The sequence below is a fragment of the Tinamus guttatus genome, unplaced genomic scaffold (genome assembly GCF_059628265.1).
Source record: "Tinamus guttatus ecotype Peru unplaced genomic scaffold, ASM5962826v1 Tinamus_guttatus_pri_ptg000439l, whole genome shotgun sequence".
Classification (NCBI taxonomy): domain Eukaryota; kingdom Metazoa; phylum Chordata; class Aves; order Tinamiformes; family Tinamidae; genus Tinamus; species Tinamus guttatus.
In genome coordinates this window covers 869,136-894,591 of record NW_028288973.1, presented here as the reverse complement: position 1 = coordinate 894,591, position 25,456 = coordinate 869,136, and the positions used below count along the sequence as shown (strand labels likewise).

General features: G+C 54.1%; 1 protein-coding gene across 3 annotated transcripts; it reads left to right on the top strand.

Annotated features, from left to right (window-relative positions):
- Window positions 1-4,815: 4,815 nt before the first annotated feature.
- Window positions 4,816-24,406, top strand: MICALL1 (MICAL like 1). Of its 3 annotated transcripts, XM_088531893.1 has the most exons (16): window positions 4,816-4,990; window positions 11,625-11,673; window positions 12,846-12,987; window positions 14,365-14,468; window positions 15,179-15,315; window positions 17,378-17,931; window positions 18,452-18,515; window positions 19,659-20,044; window positions 20,371-20,849; window positions 21,535-21,669; window positions 22,042-22,168; window positions 22,702-22,792; window positions 22,994-23,067; window positions 23,420-23,534; window positions 23,933-23,979; window positions 24,250-24,406. In XM_088531893.1, exons 1-16 carry the CDS (start codon window positions 4,845-4,847, stop codon window positions 24,369-24,371), a joined length of 2,772 nt encoding a protein of 923 aa, XP_088388019.1. In that variant the 5' UTR covers window positions 4,816-4,844; the 3' UTR covers window positions 24,372-24,406. The 3 variants fall into 3 exon arrangements, with proteins under 3 accessions (XP_088388019.1, XP_088388020.1, XP_088388021.1); XM_088531894.1 differs by lacking the exons at window positions 23,933-23,979; window positions 24,250-24,406 and having other exon boundaries at window positions 22,706-22,792; window positions 23,420-23,533; XM_088531895.1 differs by lacking the exons at window positions 4,816-4,990; window positions 11,625-11,673 and having other exon boundaries at window positions 12,859-12,987; window positions 14,369-14,468.
- The last annotated feature ends 1,050 nt before the right edge of the window (window positions 24,407-25,456 follow it).

The following is a 25,456-nucleotide window of genomic DNA, read 5'->3' as shown; positions in this document are numbered from 1 at the left end:
CATCTGGTGTATTCTCTAAGAACATAATTGCATCTGAAGACATGGGCAGGTACCTGCTGTTGGTTTATGCTCTTTGGCCTATATTGTTGCAGGTAACAGTGGGGAACAGATCTGTTTCCATATTCTGTAGTGCTGTGCACTTCACTCTTCCCCAACGAACAGGGAAGACTACAGGACTGAGTAACAACGAAAATATGAGCAGTTCTACAACATTTCTACAGGATATGGAAAGAGGTGCTATTTCTTTCAGCTATTGCCCCACCTTGAACTAAATCTGAGTTGTGATTTTGTTTTTAGAAGATTGAATTCATCTCCTCTACAATCACCACCTTTTTCTGTTGCTGTTGGAGAGAAACGCTCCAAAGTGGATTAAGGCTTGCTTTTTTTGCCTTTTTTTTTTTTTTTTTTTTAAAGGGAGGGAGAAGACGTTCTTAAAAACATCCAGTGACTACTAAGTTTGGTCATCTGATCTGATGGTGGAGGCTGTGGTTCATTTCAGCCTATGCGATGCCCAAGTCCTGGCCCTTTACTTTATAGAACTTACACTTTCTCCAGAAACATCTCCTGAGGGCATTTCACTCTATTAAAACCCTTTTAAATGCTTTGAGCCTTCAGATGCCAATTTTTCCCTATTCTCTAACCACCTTGGATTCTTGCGGGCAAGATTTGCAGTGCCCTAAAAATGAAAAAGCAGCTGAAAACAAGCCCTACAGAGGGGAATCAAGGACTTGTAGATACTAGGGCAGAGAGAAGCATGTAAAGAATGAACCACATCTCACGTACCCTCCACACCCTCTCGTCTCTTTTTGCAGAATGTCTTTAAATAGTTCAGTGCTTGAGTGGAAGCAACAGGTGCAAGAGAAACCTGTGGGTAAGAGGAAAGCTACACAAAGCATGTTTCACATGCACCATCTGCCTCCGTACCCCTCCCTTTCATTCCTTTACACTGAGAGAGGGGTCTTGGCAGTCCAGCTCTGCTTCGGTTGTGATTCTGGTTAGAAGTTAGGAATAATCGGCCTTTGTTACATTATAGGCCTTGTTTGAATGAGGGTCAAGTTTCTAGTGTCCTAGATACTGTAAACTGCATTTCCCCTTGCAAAGTCCCATAACTTAAGCAGGCAGAGCAGGGACAGCAGAGAGAGATATTAAATGGGCAGCTCCTGTTGGCCTCCTGCCTGCTGCTGTTAATGTTACACATACTGAGAACTCCAATACCTCCAGCTTGAAAGGGGTTGAGGTGGCAGGAGAGATTTCCAGATTGCCAAGGGACTGAAATGCCCCTGTGCTGCAGCAGCCTGTGGGAGCTGTGTGACATAGAGGGTATGGTCCTTTTCATGTCTGGGTCTGTTGACCTCCAGCAGCCCAGATTGTAGCTGTTGACAGCACTTCCCCATCAATTGCTTATTATCCCAAAGCCTAAATCTTTTCATACTTTTTGTAAAAGATAAATGCAATGAGTAAATCAATCACAATGTGTTGGAGAGATTTAACCTGTTTTTAATTCATCATTGGCATGCTGAGATTGGAGAGATTCAGTACATGGACCTCCTTAAACCTGCCAACAGTTACGTGCCCCTCCAAATATGTGAATATGCTGCTGCTTCTGTTTGTGTCTGTCAGAGCAGCTTCCTGAGGAGGATGCGCACAGGCCATCCGGTGCCCAGCGCAGCTGCTCCGCCTGGCTCCCTGCCTCACGCCGGGGCCCGGGGGAAGTTCATGGAGCGGGACTGGCACTTGTGGAACAAAGCCAGGAAGAGCCGCAGCTCTCGCGCGCGGGGCGGAAAGATGGGTTCAGCTCGACTCGGTGCCTGGCACTGTCTGCAGCAGGAGGAACGCGGGGCAACGAGCAGAGCAGCATCGTACGGCCTGAGCTGCGTCCTGCCTGCAGGGAGGAGGGGTGGCCTCTGCCTGTCCCATGCCAGGGAGGCTCCCTGCGGCACTTCTGGTCAAAACGGTTTTCACGGAGGAACCACAGAACATGTTTTGTGGCTTCGCAGGTTTTGGGATGCGACAACATGGCTGATTCCACAATGCTTCCTTTCCTTTCTATGGAGTATCGTTTCTGGCAATTTACTCCACAACTTTGGGCCCTGGGTGGGGAGGCTGCACAAACCTTTCAAATGTACTACCTAAATGTTTTTCACTTTCTGCAGCCCTCAGGCCATGCAGCAATGGAATGAAACAAAACAAGGAATGGACATGGATGAGAGAATAGAGAGTGCTAAGCATTAGATTTGATGGAAGAAGGAAATATATAACCAATTAAGAAAAAGTATTGAGAAAAGGAAAATACCTGCTAATTCGGGATCAGTAACAATAAGCTCAGCATTTGCTGTGTCTTAGTGGAAATGCTTTTGCCTAAGTAGAAAAAAAATTAAGTAATTTTTTGTTAATAGATTTTTTTTGTCTTCTTGTATAATCATCGTACTAAACACTTAAGATAGCTCTCGTGGCAATCCATCTTCTCAATGTCATGGGTTCCTAAGATCGTATCACGCTCTTCCTCCACTTCTTCCAGGGTTTCCTGTGCGGTACAGCTCACAGTTCCAAATGTCCTGATCTTCAAAGTCCTTGCTTGGCTGCTGCCTACCCCTGAAGTCACCTCTGCCCCATGTGTACTTCACTATCTGATGTTTCAACGTCCTTTGCTGCCATGGCTTATGCCCCTAGGAATAGTGAAAATTACTTCTGTTTAGTGCAGACTACTTCTAAGTCTGAACAGGATCCAGAAATCAGGTTGTGTTTCTTTCTTTTTAGCTGAAGTTAAATTTGAGTTCAGTCTGAACAATGTTTTTGGTTTCTGTGGGATTATTCTCTCCCAGGCCTCATCCTCCTTCAAGGACTGGCAGGAAAAAAAAGGGGGGGGAGGAACAGTAAAGTTTTCAGCTTTCTTTTAAGCCCTAGTTTGGCCTCCTAATGCAGTCCCTGAACCTGAGGGAGCTCAAACCTGTTTTTCCCACCATAGTACCCCGACCACCAGGTAGGAAGCAGCACTTGCTGAGAGCAGTCCCCCAACTCCTCAGAGCAGGCCTATATGCTCTAAGAATTCAACCTTCTTTGAGCTGGAACAAGAGAAAAAGCTAATTTTTGTAGCCTGCAGCAGAACTCACCTGGAAGCAGAAAGTCCTTCTACATGGTCCTGCTTCCAGAAGCTTTCTGTTATTTATACTCAATAAAAAGACAATGTTTGGAGCAGGGATTGATGCTGTGACTTCTGTCAATGGATCCCTACAAACACCATTGCATCTGTCACTCTTTAATGCCAGGTCACACATACAGCATGAGAGAAAGTAAGTTTCTCTCCCCAGATATGGCCAAGTCAATCCCCAGATTGACTTTTTATGAGAAAGGTAAGTTTCAATCCTATTGAGCTTCATGAACAGAAAGCTTTCTGGTCAGATACTCTTGAGTAGCAGTAGTTAGATGAGACAGCACTTAGGATACACCCAGCAACATGAGCCCAATATAAGGTGTTAATGATTCCCTATGTTGTTCTCCAAAACATCCCCAGCTAACACATCCAACACCCAGATCTGTCCTCTTTTCTCCTGTGTTTTTTACTATGTAGCTCTTTCCATGGCATATTTGCTCTGCTGGATCCTACCCGTAGTGCCTGACTCTCTCTGGTCCAGGTACCTAATGTGCGCATCTGGATCTTAGTCCAAGGGGCTCCAAAACACAATCATGCTGATTCCAGCCTGTGCAACTCCACAGGATCTCCACACCACAGACTTCTCCTCCCCTCCAGTGACAGGATGCCATCCTCCATTCCTGCAAATAGAGCAGAAAAACAATGGTGAGACTCGGCTGCAAGCACTCTGCTTTGGGGAGAGGAAAAAGGAAAGAGGGCCGCATGCGTGCCAGATGTTACTCATGTTCCCTAGCGTACTGCTGGGAGATGTTCAGATACCACAGTGATGAGAGCTGTATCAAAGCCAGACGAGAACAGTGGGACACATTTAGCAAGAGCGAGATCCAGGAGGTTACCAAGCAGCCTGTCCAGGAAGCCAGTGGAAGCCCCCAACTCGGACAATGAACAATTAATCCTGCAGAGGATCTCTGCAAGCAGAGACCTCCGAGACCTGCCTGAGCTCAGCCAAGAGCCGCCGGGGCAGGGAAGCAGGGGAAGCTGGCGAGGCGCAGATTTGTTTCCCCTCTGCCATTCCCCCTGGAGAAGAAAGGCGCTGCGGCCTGCGCGACTCGCCGCCTCCCCCTGCTTCCTGCCCGGCTCTGCGGCCGTCGAGGCGGCACCGCTCGCTCGCGGCCCCGGGCAGGCGGCCAAGCGGGGCCGAAGGGAGGCCATGGCCCGTGCCCTCGCGCCCTGCGGCCTCCCGCTCTGCGGCCCGGCCATGGCGGCGGGGCCCTCCCTGCGCGGCACCTCCGCCTGCCTGGGGCACGACTCAGGGCTGCCGTGTCCTCCTCGCCGGTCCCGCTCACAGGCGGAGCCGCCGCACAGCCCAGCAGCCGCTGCCGAGGGCTCTCCGGTACCGCCGCGTGACCCGGCGTTACGCTCCTTGTCTCAGCCCTTTCTCATCGCCTTTCCCATTGCTGGGGCTGCAGCAGCCGAGCAGGCAGCCGCAGGCCCCGCGCTGGCCCCTCGGCTTCCCCGCGAGGCTCCGTGACTCTTCGCCCCCCGCCGCGGCCGGGGCTCGGCCTCCCCGCCCGGGGCGGAGCGGAGCCGAGCGGGGCCGGCAGCCCGGGCGCCCCAGGGCCGCTCCCCGCCCCGCAGGCGGGGCCGCCCGCCCCGCCGCGGCCGCCGCCGCCGCCGTTCCCGAGCCGCAGCCCGAGCCCGAGCCCGTCCCGCCCGCAGGCGCGCAGCGGCGGCGGGCGCAGCGGCCGCCCCCATGTCGGGCCCGCGGGGCGCCCTGCAAGCCTGGTGCCGCCGGCAGTGCGAGGGCTACCGCGGCGTGGAGATCCGCGACCTGAGCGCCTCCTTCCGCGACGGCCTGGCCTTCTGCGCCATCCTGCACCGCCACCGGCCCGACCTGCTGTGAGTAGCCGCCGCAGGCCGCGAGGCGCCGGCCTCGCCGCGCCCGCCGCGCCGGCAGGGGCGCCGCCGCTTGTCCCCGGCCGCTGGGGAAGGGCCCCGGGAGCGGCGGCCGCGGGCGGAGCGGGGCCCCGGGGGCAGGGGCCGGTCCCGGCGGGTCCTGCCCGGCCGAGCACCGCGCGGGGCGCCCCCACGGCGGCCGCGGGTCGGGCTGGGCCGGGCAGAGGGATGAGGCGCTGCCCTGGGCGGCTTTCTGATCCGGCGCGGGGCAGGGTGAGGTCTGGGGCAGGGCGAGCGCGGAGGGCTCGTGGTGAAGCCTCGTCTAAGGCGTTGCCTCCGGCTGGAGGAGGTAACAGGCGGTGGGGGACTCGTCTGGAAGGGGTGCCCGAAGAGAAGGGGAATGGTGCTGGGGACCCTCGCGTGGATGTGGCGGAGGCGCTCCCAGCTGCCAAGGACCTTTTCCCAGGTTGCTGAGGCCCTTGGCCCCGCTGCTGAGAGGTCCCGCGTGCCATCTCTGCCGGCCAAGCCGCAAGGTGCTGGTCCGGGGACCGGGCTGCTGCTTGCAGCTGCGTCTGGGCTGTTTTCTGTGAATGCTGCAAAGCAAATGAGAAATAGGGAATACCAGCAGGGACGAAAAGTCCTGCTGGGCGCTGTCAAGAGGTGACTTAGAGCACAGTTTCCTCTGTGCAGCTTCCTTTTGCGGTGTGGCTGAGGCATGGGGGATTGGGAGTTCATAATGAGGCCGGTGAGTTTGGGATTGCTAGGGGGCATATTGCCATCCTGGAGAAACTGGTTACGCAGAGGGAAGGAATCTGCTCCAACCTGCCACAGTAACCCTGCGTGCCCTGACGCTGCTGGAGATCCACCTCGTCTCTGCTCCAGCCTTTGGTAGCCCCAGCAGTGCAGCGTGGCTTCCCATGCCCTCGGCACGTACGCACACTCCTCACCTGTTCACAAGGCCTTCAGATCCCATAAATGGCATCGCGTTTCCTCTCACATTCTGCTCCTTGACCAGTTCTTCTTCCTGCCATCATCCAAAGTGGCAGCCTGGATTGACTAAATCCTCTTTTCTGAAGTGGCTCCCAGGTGGCCTTTTCTCCCAGGTAGCGAAGACAGGCAATCTACAGCAAGATGAGGGTTAACACTGTTGCGCCGTGGTGCCCATAAGAAGGCAAAGCTGGTTCGTATTCTTACAAGCAGGAGCTGAACAAGTGAGCTAGAAAACTGCCGTGTGAGGTGTTTCGTGTGGTCACCACAAAGTGCTTGTTGTGTTACTTAGGAAGCCCCCACAGCCAAGGCATCCAGTGCATTTGCTTCTGCCCGAGTCGCAGGGTAGCTGAGCGCTGTCGTGTCACAGCAGCTCCCGCGTGGTGCAGTTTGTTCTGACTCGGTAGGAGAGGGCCTTGGAAAACGCAGCTGGCCCCGAGTCTGCCGTGCACCTCAGCCCGGGCTGCTGGGGAGGAGGAGGCAAGTTAAAGGGCGGGAGCACCAGCACCTCCTGTGTTCCCGACTTTTTGTGAGTGCCAGCTGACATCTGAGTGAAGAACAAGGATTGAACAAGAAGGACTGGCAGAACTTCCCATAACACAGCTAAAGCCACCCGACAGTTTCCTGTTAACCATACTTACCATCCCATTAGGCGGCAGCCGCTGCTATTAAGTTGTCAGTGGGCTTAAATCTATTCCTGGCACGTGTCCTAACTAAATGCTTTGCAGTTACTCTGCATGAGCTGTATTGTGAAGGCAAAACCCAGGGCCTTACAAGGACATGGCATGTTGCGGAAGGATTTCCAGAGGAGGATCAGGAGTAGCATCATTTTGTCTGATTCCAGCTTCTTCAGGCTGTCCTGTTTTGGAAGCAGGAAGATCGGAGCAGAGGCAGTAAATTTCCTGTGGCAGAGGAAAACTAGCCACACTCCTCTTCTTCTAAAGAGTTTTCAATCAGCTCAGTAATGGGACCTGGCAAGGGATCCACAAATACTTTTCTGACCTTGCATGGTCTTCTTTTGTGATGGGTTCTCCTAGCCCCTGTGAGACAACCACACTGCTTCTAGCGTCTTGAGCCCAAGAGGGGCTGAATTTCATCTGTCCTCAGCTGCTTCCCCATTTCCTTGTTCCTTTTCCACTCTGTGGTGGAAATACAAGAGCTGAGCAGGACTAGAGCTCCCTCAGGGTGATGCTGCTTCTCCAGCACTCGGCTCCATAGGGCTTTTCTTTGGCTGCTGTTGTGGCTGTTTGTGCCCATCCTGGGTGTCTGAACCTGCTTGGATGCCCTGCCTATTCCGCAGGCTCCTTCTGGATGTGTCTGTGCTGGTGTGCGGAGCACCAAGGGAGAGGGTGTTGTGAAAGGGAGAGGAGGCCCTACCAACATCCACAAGTGACGTGGGAGTAGTTTTCAGTGTAAGTCCTGTTTTGAAACAATCTCATTTAAATGAGGCAGATGGCAACCGAAAGATGCTATTTTTGAGAGCTTCAGAGCAGCTTGTACAGGGATCTTGAAAACACACTTTTAATTATTATTATTTTTATTTGTTTATTTATTTTTAAAGAGGCAACTGAAGCTGGAAGTGCTCCGTATCTGCTGAATCTAGATTAAGCTATCTTACACTGCCCACGAAGGACAGGGTGCATGCCTTGGGGGCCTGTGTGTTTAACTGTGAGACTGAAAGCTTCCATTTGGACCACACTGACTCTAGTTTGACGACTGTACGTGCCTCACTTCATCTCACTGCCTCCCTCTTTCCCTATCTGTAAAATGAGTGTGGCAAAGGCACTCCTTTGGCAAACCTGCTGCCTTGAGCACAGTCCAGGAAACCTGGATTTACCCTCTGACTCTACTTTTGACTGTGTGTTTGTGGGGCGAGACATTTAATCTCTTCTTCTCCCTTGTCAGTTAAGCTGGAAGTGTCTAAACCAACTTGACAGTAGACAGTGGGGCTTAATGAGTTTGTTTGCTTAGTGCTTTAGAAATCTCAAGCATGAAATTAATGTTTATGAGGCATTTGTTGCAGCTTAGTGAAGCAAAATGCATCTTCCAGTGTCCTGAGCATTTTGGAGCTTTGGGGAGGTACTTGGCATTCAGGAAGGAGAAAAGAAGACGGCATGGCACATGCCTCCAGAGTGCTGGGAGAGCCAGAGACGCGGCGAGAACAGGAGACGAGCGCCTTGCCATAGAATGGTATTTTGTGTCCCAGGAGTCATGGGTTCAGTTACAGGCAGGATCACAAATCCGATTTGTTCCCTCCCGGGTGCTGCCTGCATTTCCCTGACAAGGTCTGGAAAGCTGAAGGCCTCATTATGCGGTGTTGCCATTAAAGAGCTCATGATTTATATTTGAGGAATCTAGGAATTTGCTCTTGTTTTAGCTCTGCAGAGCACCCTTCCCCCTTCCCTGGTTGTGCTGGGCTCGCTGGCAGCTGCCCTAAACCCTAGAGTGCTCAGTGGCTCTGTATGTATCTAATTAGCTGAGCGTTTGGGATGCTGTTTGCATGGAAATTTTACTCCGGGATGTGCTACACCGCTGGGGTTTGCTGAGGCAAGACAGTAGTCCAGCTGGGATATCCAGAGTTTCTCCCGTTCTTAAACCTGATCCTTTGGACTGGTGCTTTGTCAAGACAGGAGGTGAGTGTGAGCGGGACCAGGAGCAAGGAAATGAGGTGACATGCAGCCACGTGTCCCTGAGATGTGAGGTCCCGGCCTTTCTGTGCAGGATGCAGCATGTGGAGAGGAAGGGGTTATATTTCCACACTCCTGAGAGGTTGTGTTCCCTGCTCCGCAGTGCTCCCCGTCTCAGGGATCGTGCCTGGAGCCACAGGCTTGATGGAGCACCAAATGGGAGTGCTCATGTTGGAGGTGGTGGAGGCCAAGCCTGGTCCCTATGGTGTTCACAGAGGGGGAGAGCTGGAAAAGGCCGCAGAGAGGAACTGTATAAACCAAACGAGCCCCCCAGGGCTTTGCACTAATGGAGTTTAATAGCAAGCATAAAAGCTGAGAGTCTTTTGCCTTGCTTTAGTGGAAAGAATATCCCTGTATTCCCTCACTGCTTAGGAGCCCTCCTGTTAACAGCTTGAGATTCTTATCCCTGCGTCTGCCGCCTACTTTCTCAGACAGATTCGAAGTGTTTTGCTAAAACGGCTCTGGTTTGCTGGGGCAGAGCAGAATGGTTGTCTGTCAAAAAATACTATCCCAGCCCAGGTCACTAAGGAGTCCCCGAGATTCAGGCAGATCTGAACCATTCCCTGAACCATATCCTGAAAGCAAGAGGATTCAGATGAAGGTTGTTACTTTTTTAGAGAGCAGTTAATAAATAGCATTGCTGTCATCACTTTGCTTGTGTTCCCAAGCTGGTATTTTCTTTAAAAGGAAAAAAATATATATAAATAAAGACAGCAGCAAGGTTAAGTGAGTTCTCCAGGTCAAAAAAAAAAAAAAAAAAGACATAGGGGAAAAATATATCTCCCAGTGGAAACTAGCTATAAATACCCCAAAAAAAAAAAAAAAAAGGACACCCAGTATTTATATGCAAGTGAAGACTGCAGCTGGAACCTTTTCCCACAAGTAAGTAGAGAAGGAAAAGTTGCAGTATATCAAATAGGCTTAGTTCTGTGCTCATATTTCCATGCACTTTCAGGAAGGTGGTGGTGCTTAACATAGACCTTCATGTGCAGTCCATCTTCAGCGCTTCTACTGCATTCACTCTTGCAGCAGCAAGTGGCTTTTCTGTTTCGTTTATCTTGGAGGAAATAGCACCAGCAGCCTCTTGCTTTTGAAGAGAGGAAGTATAATTTTATGGTGTCAGTGGCAGCTGGGAAAATCCTTTTGAGCTCAGTCACGGACTTCCTCTGCAGCGCTGGTACAGTCACACGAGTGGCTCGGGGTGGAGGGCGGCCTCGTCCTGCTCTGCAGGACCCCAGGGAGCCTGCGGCAGCCCCTGGTGTCGCAGGGAGAGTCCCAGAGCCACAGGCCTGGACAGGTTTGGTAGGTGTCGCAAGCAAATGCAGTAAAATCCAAGTGGAGGTGGAGGAAAGGTGGGACCCAGAGCCCTCAGGTGGCTCTCAGCAGAAATACAAGTGAGTATTTGTTTCTCCCAAACCCTGTGTGCACAGGGGTGTGTTGCTGTAGGCTTTGAGGTAGCCGTGTATCCCCTCTAATCTGAATTGTCTAATCTCTGAAGAATGCGGTGCCAGGCTCTACATCCCCTATGGAGCTAACAGCGGTGGGAGGTGTCGGTCAAGCAGGTCTCGTGTAGATACAGCTGAGAAAACCACAGCCCTTGGAACGGAGCCCAGGGCAGTCTGTGATCCCCCAGCCATGTCCTTCGAATGCGAGGGAAATCCCGGCTTCCCTAAAGGAGGAAGAGGCACAGACCACGTCATTCAGCCCTCTGACATGATGTTAACCTGGCAAATTTGATCTCAGTTTCTTTCTGGGTCAGTCTCTCAAGCTTTGGCATCTATCTCTGCTTTTCTTTGCTCTAACCCTGACCCTCTCTGGGCTGTCTCCTCACCTGAGAACCTAGTTCACAGGCACATCGAGCTGCTGCATGGTGTTTTTCTTCTTTTTTTCATAACAAAGCTGAAATGCTTGACAGGAAGGGGCCATAATTGGTGCAGTGCAGTGCAGTCTTCGCACATACTATGCTAACAGTCACAGCTAACTCCTTCTTGCACTTCCCCCCCTACTGCTGAAAATCTGCAGTGTTTCAGCGCCCTGGCCTCCACTGCAGTCAATCCCTAGGGCTGCTCTGGAACGATTCCCTGAAGGGATCTGAGGGGGCAGCTCCAATGCCAGGCTGTGTCAGGGGTGAGAAGTGTCTGGGTTCCTCTGTGCCCCGCAGCCGAGCACCTTGCTGTCAACAGCCTGTCTAACGGTGACCTTCGTGGCAGAGGGTGGTATTGAGAGCCCTGCGGCTGGGAGGCGAGGGCAGAAGTGCAGTTTAAGGTCCCTTGTTCTGCACAGCCATTTGCAGCGGGGCAGGTAGGGCTTTTGGAAGTAGGAGGGATAGATCCAGGTTGCTCATGGATGGGAGGATCTTCAATCACAGGGAAAGAGCAGGAATAATGTGAGGGGAGCAGGTTCCTGGGTTCCCCCACATCTTGGGGTGACATCAAATCCCTCGAGGTAGTGGAGGGAGGTCTAAGGACACTTGTGGTGGGAGAGATCTAGTGTAGTCGGGGTTTTCACTGAAGATAAGGGTTCCAATTTCCCTTTCCCTTCCCTTTGTGGTGCCAGTGGCCTTAGAGGGCCAAGTCAGGGACGATGCTGAATGATATTTGTGAGCCCTTCAGTGCAGCAATGTGTGGTGCTGGCCACAGTGTGGCCCTGGTAGTTCTTCAGCCTTTAAACGTGAGGGCATTATAGGTAGCTTCTGAGAGTTGAGGCGATGTTGTAATTTCCTGGCCACCACCTCTTTATGCCTGATTTTTTTCTTCTCTTTTTCATTCATTATTATTTCCCTTAGTTCCTTTGCCTCTTTACAGTTGGAAATATATTTTACCAAGGTTTTGCTTATCTGGGATCTTACATATTGAGTAGCTGGAGTGCCCCGGGAAGGCTGGCTGCCCTAAAACCCAGTATGTGTTGGCAGGGGTGCACTCTTCTTTCCCATCTCATGTTGCTTGTCTGTGCTTTCTCTCCAGAGACTTTGATTCTCTCTCCAAGGATGATGTCTATGAAAACAACCGTTTGGTAAGTTCCTGTGTGTCATGCAGAGAAGGAAAAAGAGACATGAGAAATGAAATAGTGGAGGTCATATGAAATGATGGAGGTCATATGATATGGGAGGACTTGACAGTGGGAAGGGGGTGGAGAAAATCTACATTTGTAAACAACAGGCAGACTTCTCTGTAAACACAAGGGAATCTGAAACATCAGCTTCCAGCCTGCACTGAAGAGATGATAAGATGTTTGTCCAGGTAGTTGCCAAGGTGACATCTCAAAGGAAAATTAAAATGGTGCAATTCAGGTGTTCCAGATTTGCCAGGCTGCGGAAGCAGGAAGCTAATGTGACTTCAGGCCCAAGCAGAGAGGAAGGTGGCACTGAAGCTCAGCTGCTCCTTGCTGTTTCCCTGCTGCTTGGGGCTGTTGGAGCCAACACCTACTACCAAGATGTCCTGCATCTGATACTGGCCCTTCACACCATGCCTGTGCCCTCCCACCTCGCTTTCCCCTCAGTCCTTGCCGCAGTCTCACTGCCTCCCCCCTCAGAGATTGCTGTGGTTGGATGCGCTGCCCTCTAGACAGCCACAGGATGGTCCCTGATTTTGAATAACCCACAAACAGTGCTAAGGAGGAAACACTTAAACTGCGACTTCTTTCCCAAACGCCTTCCTGCCAGGTAGTCGCATATGTGATCGCGGGACCTGTGTTGCCCTCCTGTGTCTCCGCAAGCAGAAGTGGCAGTAACCTCGTGGCGAGAAGCGTAAAATGGCTGCTGTGGGACAAGCTGCTGGTTCTGGAGCAGGGATGCTTGGAGTCCCCTTGTCATTAATGACAGGAGAGGAGGGCCTGGCACCCCGGAGCCTGGAGACTCCATCAGAGCCTGGGTTTCGGTGGGCTTGGTATTTGGGGTGGGCAAGGGCACTGCTTGGCAAAGCTGGTATTTGACCACGCTGCTGGAGCAGGCCAGCTGCCAACATGTGGAAGTACCCGCCAGCCCTGGCCCCTTCACAGGGCAATTGTAGTGATGTTACAGCTCTCTTGCTTTGACACCCTCTCTTCAGTCAGGCTGCGTGTCTAGGAGCCTCTGTCTGTCAGGGAAGCCCATGTCTTAATCTTCTCCAGGGCCCTAGAGCTTGATTTCTATGTGATTTTTCAGAGGGCATCAGTTTTCTTATTATTTCTCTCTGCCATTCCTGCAGGCCTTTGAATTGGCAGAGCGGGAGCTGGGCATCCCAGCCCTCCTAGATCCCAATGACATGGTCTCCATGAAAGTCCCTGACTGCCTCAGCATCATGACTTATGTGTCCCAGTACTACAACCATTTCAACAATCCCAGCCAAGGTGAGTGCCCTTCCATCCTTGTGGCTTCCAGCTTGCTCCCATTTGGCTGTGAGGGAAAGCCAGCAGTGCCGTGTGCCAACTTAAATCTGCCCTATTCCCTCCATCCCCAGGGCAGTGAGTCTGTAAGAGTTTCCTTTTCCTGCTCCAGAGCTTCCTTTTTCCTCTGCATTGAGTGCACAGTGTTCGGATATCAGCCTTAGGGGCAGGAGAGGCTGGAATCCAGCAAGGAGCTCTGTGTTGCAGTTTGGGAGTTCAGCAGGGTTTACCCACAGCTTGGAAGGCAGATGTCCACAGCTCGTGGCCCTGGAGTTAGTGAACAGAGAGAGCACCCATATTCCGTGCTTTTTGTGTGAAAACTGGAGCTGCCTGTGTCTGAGGAGGAAGGGAAGAAGACGGAATAGCAGCTGCATCTCTGGATCTTGCAGCTGCTCGTGGGGAGGGTCTAGATGGTGAGTGGGGCAGGTTGAGGCTTCAGGAGAAGTGGGGAATGATGGAACTTCAGCTGCTGCTGAAGAAGTGCCTTGTTTCTCCTCCCTTCACGCTGCATTCCTGCCGCTTGGGTTTGGTCACCTCTGGAACATACCAGACCCCTTTGTGGTCTGCTTTAACTCACCAAAATGGGAGAAAGTTAGGTAGGCAACTCCCCTCCCAGGTAGTTTTTATCACGTTGGTGAGTTTGAAGTGGCTGAAGGATAAGGGACTATGAAGGATAAGGGAGGGGAGAAAGGGTGGGGTGTCTTCAATCAGCTCATCTCTCTTTGCAGCTGCAACCTAAGCCAAGTGCTAGTCCAAGGCAGCTCTCCCAGGGCCTCTCTCCTCTCTAGTTACACCACATCAACCACAGCATCAGATAAACCTCTCACACACAAGCACTTCTCTAGGAAGGCTCGCCGCCCAGCTGAGAGCTCACTTTGGGGACTGGTGCGTGTGTGTGCCAGCCCTGATGGGGGCAGGGGGGACTGCACAGACCTGCTGTCAGCCCCCCAAAGCCTGGTGCCCAGCGAACAACAGTAACACCCTGGCAGCCGTCTATGCATCTGCTGGCAGTCTGGGCTGTAAGTGTTACTTAGGGAGTATTTTATGAGGAAGCCATGTGGATTCATGGATAAATTAAATCACAGTGACAGGCTGGTGTCCCTGGGACCGCAAGGGTTTCTATAGTAGGACTAGACTCTGTCAGCCTCGTGGCCAGCCCATTATTAGATTGTGTTTGTCTCTTCCCCCTAAAATAGGCACTGAAGTGTCAGGAGCGGCAAGTCCCGTCCTGTGTCACAAGGCTGGGTGATTTTTTTTTCCCTCCCCTTCCCCCACATGCGTTGCATGAGTCACCGTTCTTGTCCGTGCCTGATCCTCCTTGCATTCCTTCTCTGTCTCCAGCCAGAGTCCCTCCGCCTATGAAGCGCCCAGCTGCTGCCGTGTCGCCTCCTCCGCTCTCCCACAAGAAGCCTGTGGCTGCGGCTGAGAGCCCCTCGACACCACAGGTACCAATGGCTTCATTTTCGAGCAGCAGCTCCCCCCTGCTGCTGCTGAGGATGTGGGAGATGCAGTGAGATGGCTCAGGGGACTGGCCACATGTTTTGGGGCAGGAGAGGTGCTTGTAGTATCCGTGTAGCTGAGAGAGCACTTTCTTTCCAGGGGTCTGTGGACCAGGATTTGCCTGTGGCAGGCGAGAGAGTGAGGGGATTGGTGCTGGAAGGCTCCTCAGCACAAGCACCTCCCTCCTGCTAAGGGGTAACGCTGTGTGGGGAGGAGGGGAGCAGGAATGCAGGCTGTGGGATTAGAGGGGCAGAGGAGATGCCTTTTCCTCCTCAGCTCTTTACTTGGGGGTCTAGCAGGTACCCGAGGTGGCCTGTGTTCTGAGGGAAGAGGGGTGTTCCCCTTCAGGTGCCTGCTGCCGCCGGGTTAGTGCACTCCTGCTGCATCCCTTCAGCCCTGCCTGTAGGCAGGGGCAAGGCACCTTCTGGAGGGACAGGCAGGGTGTGGAGGAGACCCCTGCTAATGTGGGAAGAGGCGACCTGCCTGTGCCTGGCCTCGAGGGCAGCTGTGCACTGTTAGACCCCACGGCCAGCTCCCGAGCTGTGCCACAAGCGCTCAGAGACGGGCCGTGCCAGGGAGAGCAGCAGCCCCCTGCGCGGGCGGCCGAGGAGCAGCTCCCAGCGCCGCGCTGAGCTGCCCTTGCGCTGCCTCGCAGGACGACTCCCCCTCGGAGCCCGCGGAGCAGCCCCAGCGCTCGTCGCTCAGCAGCACCTGTGCGGCCTGCCAGCAGCACGTCCACCTGGTGCAGCGCTACCTGGCCGAGGGCAAGCTCTACCACCGCCAGTGCTTCAGGTACGTGCGGCTGGGCCTGGCGCCGTGGCTGCTCCCGGCGCTGCCCGGCAAAGACGGCCCCGCAGCCAGCCAGACCACCCTCACAACCAGGGTGTTCTGCTGCTTTGCTCTTCCGTCTTTCTACTACGCACCTTTTTCTTCCCATGAGATTCAAGCCAGGGCCCAGGACCCACAGAGCCCCCTCCTCCCACGCTGCACGGTCTCAACTGGATATACAGGCTGCAGCCCTGCCTGGGGTGATGCCGAGCTCTTAGGAGGGCATGTGGAGAGCAAGCAATGACCAACCCAAGAAACAAAGAGATTAGACGTCATCTACTTTGTGGCAACTCCCTGGGTGCAGGTTCTTACCTGCAGCATTTGCAAAGTCGTTTCACTTGGCTTTCCTAGCTGCAGTGAAGGGGTGAGACCTCTTCTGTAGGCCACAGGACAAAAGCCTGCACGTGGGCCACTGGTCTCTGAGGGCAGAAATGCTGAGCCACAGGAAAGACATGGGAGGCCTCCCAGAACTATAGAAACAGTTTGTGCCTGAGCCAAGCTGGGGACGTGTCATAGAAACACATCAAAAATAGGTACTGAGCCGGGGCCTGTCACACTTCCCATCTGCAGCTAGGGTAAAAGCAGGAGCGTTGGGATGTGAGTATAACAACACTTGAGAGCCGAGAACAGGAGATGTGTGGTATGTTTCTTGGCACAGCTTGTAGCACTTCAAACTGAGCAGGGAGGTCCCTGTAATTTTATCCTGATTTTTTTGTCTCCTTGTGCTTGCCTTGTCTTTTTTTTCCTGCTGACTCATGGGCACTCTTTGCTTGGGAACGTCTTGTGGCAGCACGTTCTGTGGGTTGACTGAGATAAAACCAAAACAACCCTCTTTTTCCCCTTGTCCAAACTTGCTACCTCTTTGTTTCATTAGGTCCCTCCTCCTCAGCCCCACTGTGTCGTCACGTTACTGCTCTACATTTCAGAGTAAATACCAGTCAGCTGGACACCCAGAGCAGAATTCCTCACCCAAATTATCCAGTTGCAGTGTAGGGCAATCAGCTGCCGTGAGCGTCAGCTATTCAGACAAGAAGAAACCAGCTTGGTTTTCTTGGGAGTGCTTGGTTGGCCCCTTGAAGGAATCAGAGGCTTCATGAGGAAACAGTAGATGATCCAGGAAGATGTGGCAGAGGATGAAGAATGGGGAAAGTTATTAACCCCAATTCAATATGCGAGGCAGAGTGAGTGAAAGAAGTGCCATACTGAATTGTTTCTGGGTGCTTCCAGGCCAAAGCCCTATCTTTGATAGGTGCCAATGATCAGTTTGTGTCCTTCCAGCCTCACTGATCCTGTAATATCTGTGAGGGTGAGAGCAGGCCAGGCATGCATATTCTTACCTTGACTGCACTTCAAGCTTCCAACTGAAAGATTTCTTCAGTCAGAAATACCATCATTTTATTTAGCTCCCAGTGGATTTTTTTTCCAAATATTTCTGCCAGTTCTTAGAACCCATTTGAACTCTTGGCCACCACAAAATCATAGCAAGTAGCCAGTAGCCTTCCTGTGCTGTGCACGGAGAGTTCCTCCCTGTGCCAGTTCTGAAACAATCGCTTCCTAATTTCAGTTGGTGCTGCCTAGCTCTTGTCTGTGAACGGTCCCTTCCCCTGTTCTCAGGGCTGCCTGTGATTTTGTAGCTTTTTCCAGTCTCCTCCACCAGTTGTGGAATTGAATCCCATTCTAGTCATGCCAGAAATCTCTCCATGGCTCTGATAATGGTTGCTTCCCTTCCATATCTACTACACGCTTTCTGAGCTGAGAGAGGGACCCAAATGCACGCAGTACTGGAGTTATGAGCCCATCGTGGACGCAGATACTGGCATAGTCTTGTTTTCCCCTTTCTCTCCTTTCCCGAATGACTTTCCCAAGATCCTGCTTGGTTTTAGTAGCAGAGGAGGGAATTAACCCTTATCTCCTCACAGGGATTGCCCAAATGCCACTCCAAGCACTTCCCCTTAGCCCTCTTTTTTCCCTGCTTTGGGGCAGGCTGGCGCCCCGGTCTCACAGGGCTCTGCCTTCTCTTTGGCAGGTGCAGGGAGTGCTCCAGCACGCTGCTCCCAGGCTCCTACCGGCCCGGCGCGGAGGCGGGCACGTTCGTGTGCACGCAGCACCGGGGCAAGCTGCCCGCGAGCGGGAAGGCTGACAGCAGGCCCAGCCCGGAGCCACGGTCGCCGGAGCCGAGGACGGAGCAGGGGGCTGGCAGCGTGGACGTGGGGAAGGGCAGCGATGGCTCCGACGAGGACGCTGCGCACAGCCGGGTGGCTGCGGAGGGGGCGGCAGGCCCCGCGGAACAGGAGAGCGCGCCCAGTAGCGCGGAGACACCGGTGCCACCAGCGCAGGCGGGGAGCGGGACGTCCGTCTGCCAAAGCCCTCCCCGGCCTCCTCTGCCCAGCAAGCCCACAGTGCCCGGCCAGGACAAAGCCAGCTCGCTGGACGGACGGCTCCGAGACGCTCGGCCAACCCCCGCCCCAAGACGGGCTGCGGATCCGTCAAGCCTCTCCCCTCCAGCCTCTCATCCTGTCCCCCGGCCCCGATCCGCCATCCAGAGCGACGCCAGCGAGTGTGGCCCTGGCGTGGTGAACGGTGAGAGCGCAGGGTGGCAGCAAAGGGGGTTTGCCCAAATCGGCAGCAGCGGTCGGCTGCAGGTTGGATGAGTTTCTTTCCTTGTTTGCAACCCAGTGCCCTGCTGCTCCCAATGAAATCTCAGGCTTAGTCACAGAGCCTTCTCCTGCCAGCAGTCCCTGGAGCGGACAGAGCGGCAGGAGTTTCACACCTGCCTGTGCCGGTCCCTGTGTTCCATGGAGCTTTCCAGAGGGTGCTGCCAGTGAGGAAAGGTGGCAGTGGTCAAGCAGTTGGCAGAAGTGGGAGCAGGGGAACATGTTGGTTCTCTAGCTGCAATTCCAAGGGTGGAATGGGGAAAAGATGACAAGGCGGGTATTTGGGGGAGGAGACTGCCTTGACCATGGGATAAATGCCACAAGATTTACAGGGAGAACAGCCAGCATCTTCTGCAGGGAGATATGTAAGAGGTGCCTTGTGTTGATCTAACCTCTTTCCTAATGTCCTTTCAGTGTTGTGACAGTCTGACCCTGTGTCTTTCTAGGTAGGGTACCTGAGCCCAGCCCCCCCGTCCCAAAACCCCGAGGAAGACCCTGCTCCTCTGATCGGTACGTCCTTCTGTTTGCAGGTCACCTGGAAGCTCCATAGTGAGGTAGGGCCGCGGAGACACCTCAGCTGTGGTGTCCCACCTCCAGCAGCCCCTCCCTCTTGGGAGAACGTAGGCCATGATCACATCTTTTCCCTGACTTGGCTTTGTCCATACCTTTGAGGGACTCTGTCCCTTAGGGCTTGTAAAGAGCTTGGGGTCTTTTGGAAATCTGTTTCAGAGATATGTACACGCTGCCAAGTGCCTTCTGTGCCTTCTGTAGTGGTCCTGCCACTGGCTGCTGAAAAGGGGACACTGAACTGCTTTGTGGAGGGTTTGTCTGTGGAAATGTCCAGTGCAAGGACTTTGTGGGTATTTGGCTACAATTAGGATCCTTTATGCCTGTCTAGCTGTCCCTCAGGAGACCTGGTTTTGGGACAGAGGTTGCACAAACACCCTGCACCTTGCAGTCCCAGTGCCCAAGGAGCGGGTGCACCTTGCAGTCCCAGTGCCCAAGGAGCAGGTGTACCCAGAAAGTACCCACAGCTTTCCTGGGAGTGGTGATTCCCTGTGCCATGGGACAGCGCTGCTTGCGGTGGGCTATGCCCCAAAGCAGCAGCAGTGTCACCTGCTGCAGGTGTTAGCAGAGAGGGGTCTGTCCCTGGGAGATGAGGATAAGATGGTAAATGGCTCTGCGCAGTGTAGGAAGTAAATATGACAGCCTCTACTAGCAGATCCCTAATCTTGGCTCCAACTCCATTCCCAGACTGCAGAGCAGCCCTGGTCTGTGATGGTGTCACCTTGCTGCTGGGGAAGGCTGTGTTGGGGACAGGAGAACAGCTGCTCCCATGCAGCTCAGCTTTTACTGCTGCTTAGCAGATGGAGACTAGTATTTAGAAACCAAATGCTCAGCACAGTGTGTGAGTGATGTGGGCTGCCTTCCCTCAAGCTCTTAGCTTTGTCCTCAGCCCACCACAGAGACAAGCCACTTTGTCTGGAGAAGACTAGGGCCAGCCTCAAATTAGAAGCCTGCTCCTGTATTGGAGACATCCTTCCACCTCCTTCTTATCCCTTTAGGACTAAGTCCTTCTCCCATGTCTAGACCTCGCTGCCTGTCTCTGCTCCCTGACACCTCTCTCTTTCTCTCTCTCTATGGTTCTCCTAGCACGGGAGCTGCTGCAAGAACCAAGGACCCACCATGGATGGCTCTAGTGCAAGCAGAGCCCAAGAAGAAGCCAGCTCCTCCTCCACCCCCTGGCAGCAGCCATGAGTCTCCAAACAGGACTACAGAGGAGGAGGATGGGGAAGAGGTGGGGAAAGCCAAGAGTGAGGAAATCAGGACTGATATTGCAGAGCCCAAACCGTACAATCCCTTTGAGGAGGCAGATGAGGAGGAAGAGGAGAATGCTGCCACTCAAAAGAGCTCTCCTGAGCAGGAGCAGAGCGACACTGCGGCCAGACCCCTCCACCCTTGGTATGGCATCACCCCGACCAGCAGCCCAAAGGCCAAGAAGCGACCAGCTCCACGAGCCCCCAGTGCTTCCCCGCTAGGTGAGCTCCCCCCTTCCCTGCTCCACCAGCTCCAGCCGCCTCCTCAGCCCTGGAGCCGCTCTGCGCTCCCGCCTCCCTGCAGCCTCTGCCTTGCGCTGTGGGCCAGGTGTTCATGCAGTTGTCCTGGCCCTTGGGCTAGGCACATCCTCCCTCCCTCACTGAAGCCCAGGTAGCCTTGCAGGTAAGACCTTTGCCCTGGGGTCCCTTTTACCTTCACTGAAGAGAAAGCCAGATGCTGGTTCCCTTTGTACTTGCCTCCTCACCCAGACACACACCTGCCCTTCCAGCTGCCACCTTCCTCCCTGAGCTCTCCCTTTGCTTTGCAGCCCACCACCCCATCTCCAGGCTGTCGCACTCCGAGCCATCATCCTCCACCCCGTCTCCAGCCCTCAGCCTCGAGAGCATCAACTCTGAGAGTTCAGCCAAGGTGCTGGGTGACACTGACGAGGCCTTAGTGCCCAAAAGCTCCTCCGAGCCCACTGTGCACACGCCGACGGCTACCAAGACCTCCAGCACTGAACCACCGCTGGCCAGTGTCTCCTCCAGCGAAAGCCCTGCAGCCCCAGGCAGCCTCTCCACCAACTCCTCCTTCTCCTCCTCCAGCGAGCTGACCAGCTGCAGCGGGGAGGCCCAGCCCAGCGCCCCACACGCAGACAGGAGTGTGTCTGCTGGGAGCTTGAAGACCAGCCCCAGCCGGCTGCCGCCCAAGCCTCCTGCTGGGGCAAGTCCTACACCCACCCTTCTGGCTTCAGATGGGGGTGCTGGGAATTCTCAGCCACTCTCCTCACCCAAGCCCCAGCTGAAGGTGAGATGGTGATTTTTCTCACATCCATGCCTGCATGCTTTCCACCTCTTTGCATCCCTCAGTCACAGTGGGAAGCACAGGGGCTGGGTTTGCCTTTCATGGGTTTGATATGTGACCTCCTGAAAGCAACCAGCAGGCATGTGCTTGTTAAGTGGTGGCCAGGCGTGCTCTGCTTGCCCCATGTGCTAAAAAAGAGGCAGGATACTGTGGGATCAGAGCAAATTGGAAGGGGTCTGTTAAGGAAAATAATTCAGCATGGAGGTTAGAGAGAGGCTGGATAACTTGTCACATAACGTTACTGAGGCCAGAAGGGTTAACACAGCTAGGAAGGAGAGGGAGCAATAGCAGACACAAGGACGAGCATCTGTGGTGACATGGGATAAGCTTCAATGGTCAGGGCTGTAAATCCTTGCCTCGGGGTGCATGATGATGATGGAAGGCCATGCCTGTTTTAAGGAGGAACTTCCTTGGGAAGGTGCATCCCTCTGACAGCTGTGACCTGCTGGCTTTATGCTTGTCTAGTGAACAGACCGGGAGAAAGCAGCTCACAGCCCCATGGCTAGGGTGCTGGTGGAGGTCAGTGCTGTGCACCTCCCATAAGCAGCGTGCCCAGTTGTAGCCTTGGGGTATGGAATCCTTTTGCTTTCCTGGAGCCTCACGTATCTCCCTTTGTGCCCTGCTCCAGTCTTCCTGCAAAGAGAACCCCTTCAACCGGAAGCCATCGCCTGCCGCCTCTCCCTCTGCAAAGAAACCCCCCAAGGGCTCCAAGCCAGTGCGGCCTCCTGCCCCGGGTCACGGTTTCCCACTGATCAAACGCAAGGTAAAAATGGCACTGGGGAGCAGGGAGGCAAAAACTAGCTCTGCACCGTCCCCGAGGGCTGCAGCTCTGGGGGCTAAGCCCTGGGTTGCCCCCTTGGCATGTAGCCAGCATTGGGGAGCAGATGTCTGGGCACCCCACTGATGCACAAGCAGGTAGGGACCACAGCATGGCACTGCACTGGGGAGGGTGATATCCAGGCTAGGCTCCAGGGACAGCAGCACCCTGGTCTCCCTGTATTTCAGGGTGAGGTGGGGATTGCAATCACTTCTTAGGTGGGGAGTCCTTTGTTCCCTGCTCAGTGTAGACCAACCTTAGGGTTGCCCCCAGAAACTGGAGGTTGATGGTGACAGGTCTTTGCTGTTGGCTTGGCAGGTGCAAACAGATCAGTACATCCCTGAGGAAGACATCTATGGGGAGATGGATGCCATTGAACATCAGCTCGACCAGCTGGAGCACCGTGGCGTGGCCTTGGAGGAGAAGCTTCGCAGTGCTGAGAACGGTGCGTTGGCTCTGCTCTCATTTGGCTGTGGGGCAGGATGGATCCTAGAGCTGTCCTGTCTTCAGCAGTGTAGACAGCAGCAGAGACTTCCTCCCTGTTAACGCTGGGGATAGGAGAGTCCTGCTCTCCAGGATATTTCACAGCCATATCCTTGATATGGAGATGTTAGCATAAAATAGAATCACAGAATCATAGAATCATAGAATCATGAAGGTTGGAAGGGACCTCTAGAGATCATCTAGTCCAACCCCCCTGCACACGCAGGGTCACCTAGAGCACGTGGCACAGGGTGGCATCCAAGCAGGTTTTGAAGATCTCCAGAGGAGGAGACTCCACAACTTCTCTTGGCAACCTAAGAGAAGGGGAGGTGATAAGTGGGACTGGGAGGAGAGAAGGTCCCTTTGGGCTCAGATGCCGTCTGAGGTTGGACTGATTCTAGGCGGCTGCCCTGGCTTTGCAGAACCCAGCCTGCTGCATGGTGCCAGGGCCATGTGGGGCTAGGGAGGGCTCTGAATTGTCCCTTTGCTTGGCAGACAGTCCTGAGGACAGCCTGCTGGTGGACTGGTTCAAACTCATCCATGAGAAGCACATGCTGGTGCGGCACGAGTCGGAGCTCATCTACATGTGAGTGTGCGCGGGAGGCGCTCACCTGCTGCTGCCCTGGCTCCGCTCTCCCAACATCCTGCTTCCAGCGGGGGCTCTGACTTGGCCCCCTTGCCTGCAGAAGCTGGGGCTCCGACTGGGTGACTGGGATTGGGTTGGGATGACATTCTGCTCCTCTGGAGCCTTGAGACCATTTTCCAGCAGTGTCCTTTTCCTTTGCAGCTTCAAGCAGCAGAACCTGGAGCAGCGGCAGTCAGATGTGGAGTATGAACTGCGCTGCCTCCTGAACAAGCCAGGTAAAGCATCATTCTGCGTGTGGTTATCCTCATTTTTCCCTGGAACTTTATAAGGCAAGTCTCTGCAAAAGAGAGACAGATCTTTAGGGAGAGCAGTACACTGGGCTGGATTTGGAGACTCTGCCCCATCTCATCCCCTGCCATAGCCCTGGGCTGGGAGATGTTCCCTTTGCCCCATGGATGCCAAGTGGTGCTGGAGGGCTGTCCCTTCACACCACCCTACCCCAACTGGCCCTGCAGCATGATGAGTAGAGAGGGATCTTGCAGATGACTGGCACAAGCACCAGTGACAAATTCAGAGCTCCTTCAGTCATTTAATGGCCTGTCCTTATTTTGGGGCTCGGGGGGGTAGAGAAGGATTGGACGGATGAGGACCGAGTGAGGGAGAAGGTGCTGATGCAGGAGCTGGTGACCATCATCGAGCAGAGGAACGCGATCGTGAACTGCCTGGACGAGGACCGGCAGAGGTGAGGGGTGGGGTGGGCTGGGGGAGCGGGGAAGGGGACGGCCTTTTTGACCCTGTGCCCCTTGAGCAACTTGTGGGGTGTCCCAAGATGTCCCTGTTGGGGCACCCAGCAGGTCTTCCTTGGGCTTCCCCGTGGGTCAAAGAAATCCATTGGGAAAGAGACTCTTGTCAAAGGGACAAGGGTCAGAGAGACCCTTGTCTCTTTGGATGGTTTGTGCGGGAAAGACAGGGCAGCACTTGGAGAGCGTGTGGGATTGATGTTCATGGAAGCAAAGGCTCTCGAGAGAGCAGTGGAGCCTCCCCTCTGTGGCTTCTAAGTAGGAGGTTCTCTAACCTGAAACAAGATGGCAGCTGCATTTAAGGCAGAATTGCTGACCTATTTCCCACTGTTTCTTTCAGGGAAGAGGAGGAGGATAAAATGCTAGAAGCCATGATTAAAAAGAAAGGTAAGAAATGATCAGGAAGGTTTTAGTTATGATTTCACCGCAGACCCCCATGAGGGGCAGCATTAACTATTTTGTGCAGAAGGAGAGGTTGTTCTGTGCAGCCTCTGGAGCCTTTCCTGGGGGGCTGTTAAGGTTTGGGGCCCAGCCCAGGCTTCCTAGAAAGGAGTGCGCATGCCGTGGAGGACTTGACTCGGTGCTTTCACCTCTGTGTTGTCACGTGTGTACAACCACCAGAATCACGTAATAACAACCCCGTCTTGCAACCCCCAGAGTTTCACAAGGAGACTGAGGCCGAGAGCAAGAAGAAAGGCAAATTCAAGCCCATGAAGGTGCTTAAGCTGCTGGGCAACAAGCACGACTCCAAGAGCAAGTCGCCCAACGAGAAGAGCTAGAGCAGGGCAGCGCCAGCCGCAGGAGGGCTGTGCTGCGCTGCGCTGCGGGATGGGGCTCGCGCCCCTCTGCCTCCTGCCGCGCTCCCTGCCCGGCACCGGGAAGCCGGGGAGCGGGAGGGCGGCACTGCCTCTCCTGAGGCTGCGGAGCTTCCCGCGGAGGAGGGCGACGGTGCTCCCACCTCCCCCTCGGGAAGCCTCAGCACCGCGGCGGGAAGGCGGCTTAGCCGTTCTGGAGTGTCCCCCCGTGGCGTGTTCCTGTTCCTGACTGCCGAGGAGTTTGGTGTCTGTGGGAAAACTTGCACTAACCGCCCCCCTCCCTCTCCTCCGCTCTAACTGTGACGGCTCCACGTGCCTCCAAACTGCCCCCCCAGGAGGGAGCTGGGCCTGACTGTCCCTCCCTGCCCTCCTGCTCTTGCCTCTTTCCTGTCCCAGTTTTAACTTGAGGAGAAAACTTGGGACTTAGAAGCAGGATTCTTTGGCCTTTTCCAGCCTAAACTGAAATGTTTTTTTTTAAAAAAAAAAACCATCACAAGGTCCTGGAGACGTAGCCCAAAAAAAAAAAAAAAAAATGCAAAAGGTGCCCTGTCTATCTTGAGATTTCCCCTCCCGCTGACGACTTTTCTCCCTCTGGTGCCAGGGCTGGGCAGGCTCCGTTACAAGGCCGAGAGGACCCAAGGGGACAGTGTATTTCTGCTAGGATGTAGCCTATACACCCTACTCAGGACATCCTACTCCCCGCCTTGCTGCTGCTAAACAGACCCTGCTGCCTTTACGGGGAGGGAGGGACATTCCTTTTCCAGACAAGAAGCGCAAGATTTTGCTTGGTGCCGGCAAGGGGCAGCGGGTGCCCCTGCTCACCAGTGCCACCCTTGGGGAAAGGGGCACGGGTCGCCCTGGCCTTTCCCCAGCTCTGCCTGTACATACGTGCAAGAAGGGTTGGGCTGGGTGTTTTTTACGCCTCCTTTACTAAGTGAATTCAAACCCACCCACAACTTTTTACACCCTTATTTTATTTGTCATGTTTGTGTGTTTGTATATGTGTGTGTGTATGCTGGAGGAGGGAAATGGGGGGGGGATGTTATTCT

Bases quoted from the DNA above. Each gene is read 5' to 3' on its own strand.
- MICALL1 (XM_088531893.1), top strand. From the start codon at position 4,845: ATGTCGGGCCCGCGGGGCGCCCTGCAAGCCTGGTGCCGCCGGCAGTGC. The intron at 23,068-23,419 runs GTAAAGCATCAT...TCGGGGGGGTAG, and splicing joins CTGCCTCCTGAACAAGCCAG to AGAAGGATTGGACGGATGAG. The intron at 23,535-23,932 runs GTGAGGGGTGGG...TGTTTCTTTCAG, and splicing joins CTGGACGAGGACCGGCAGAG to GGAAGAGGAGGAGGATAAAA.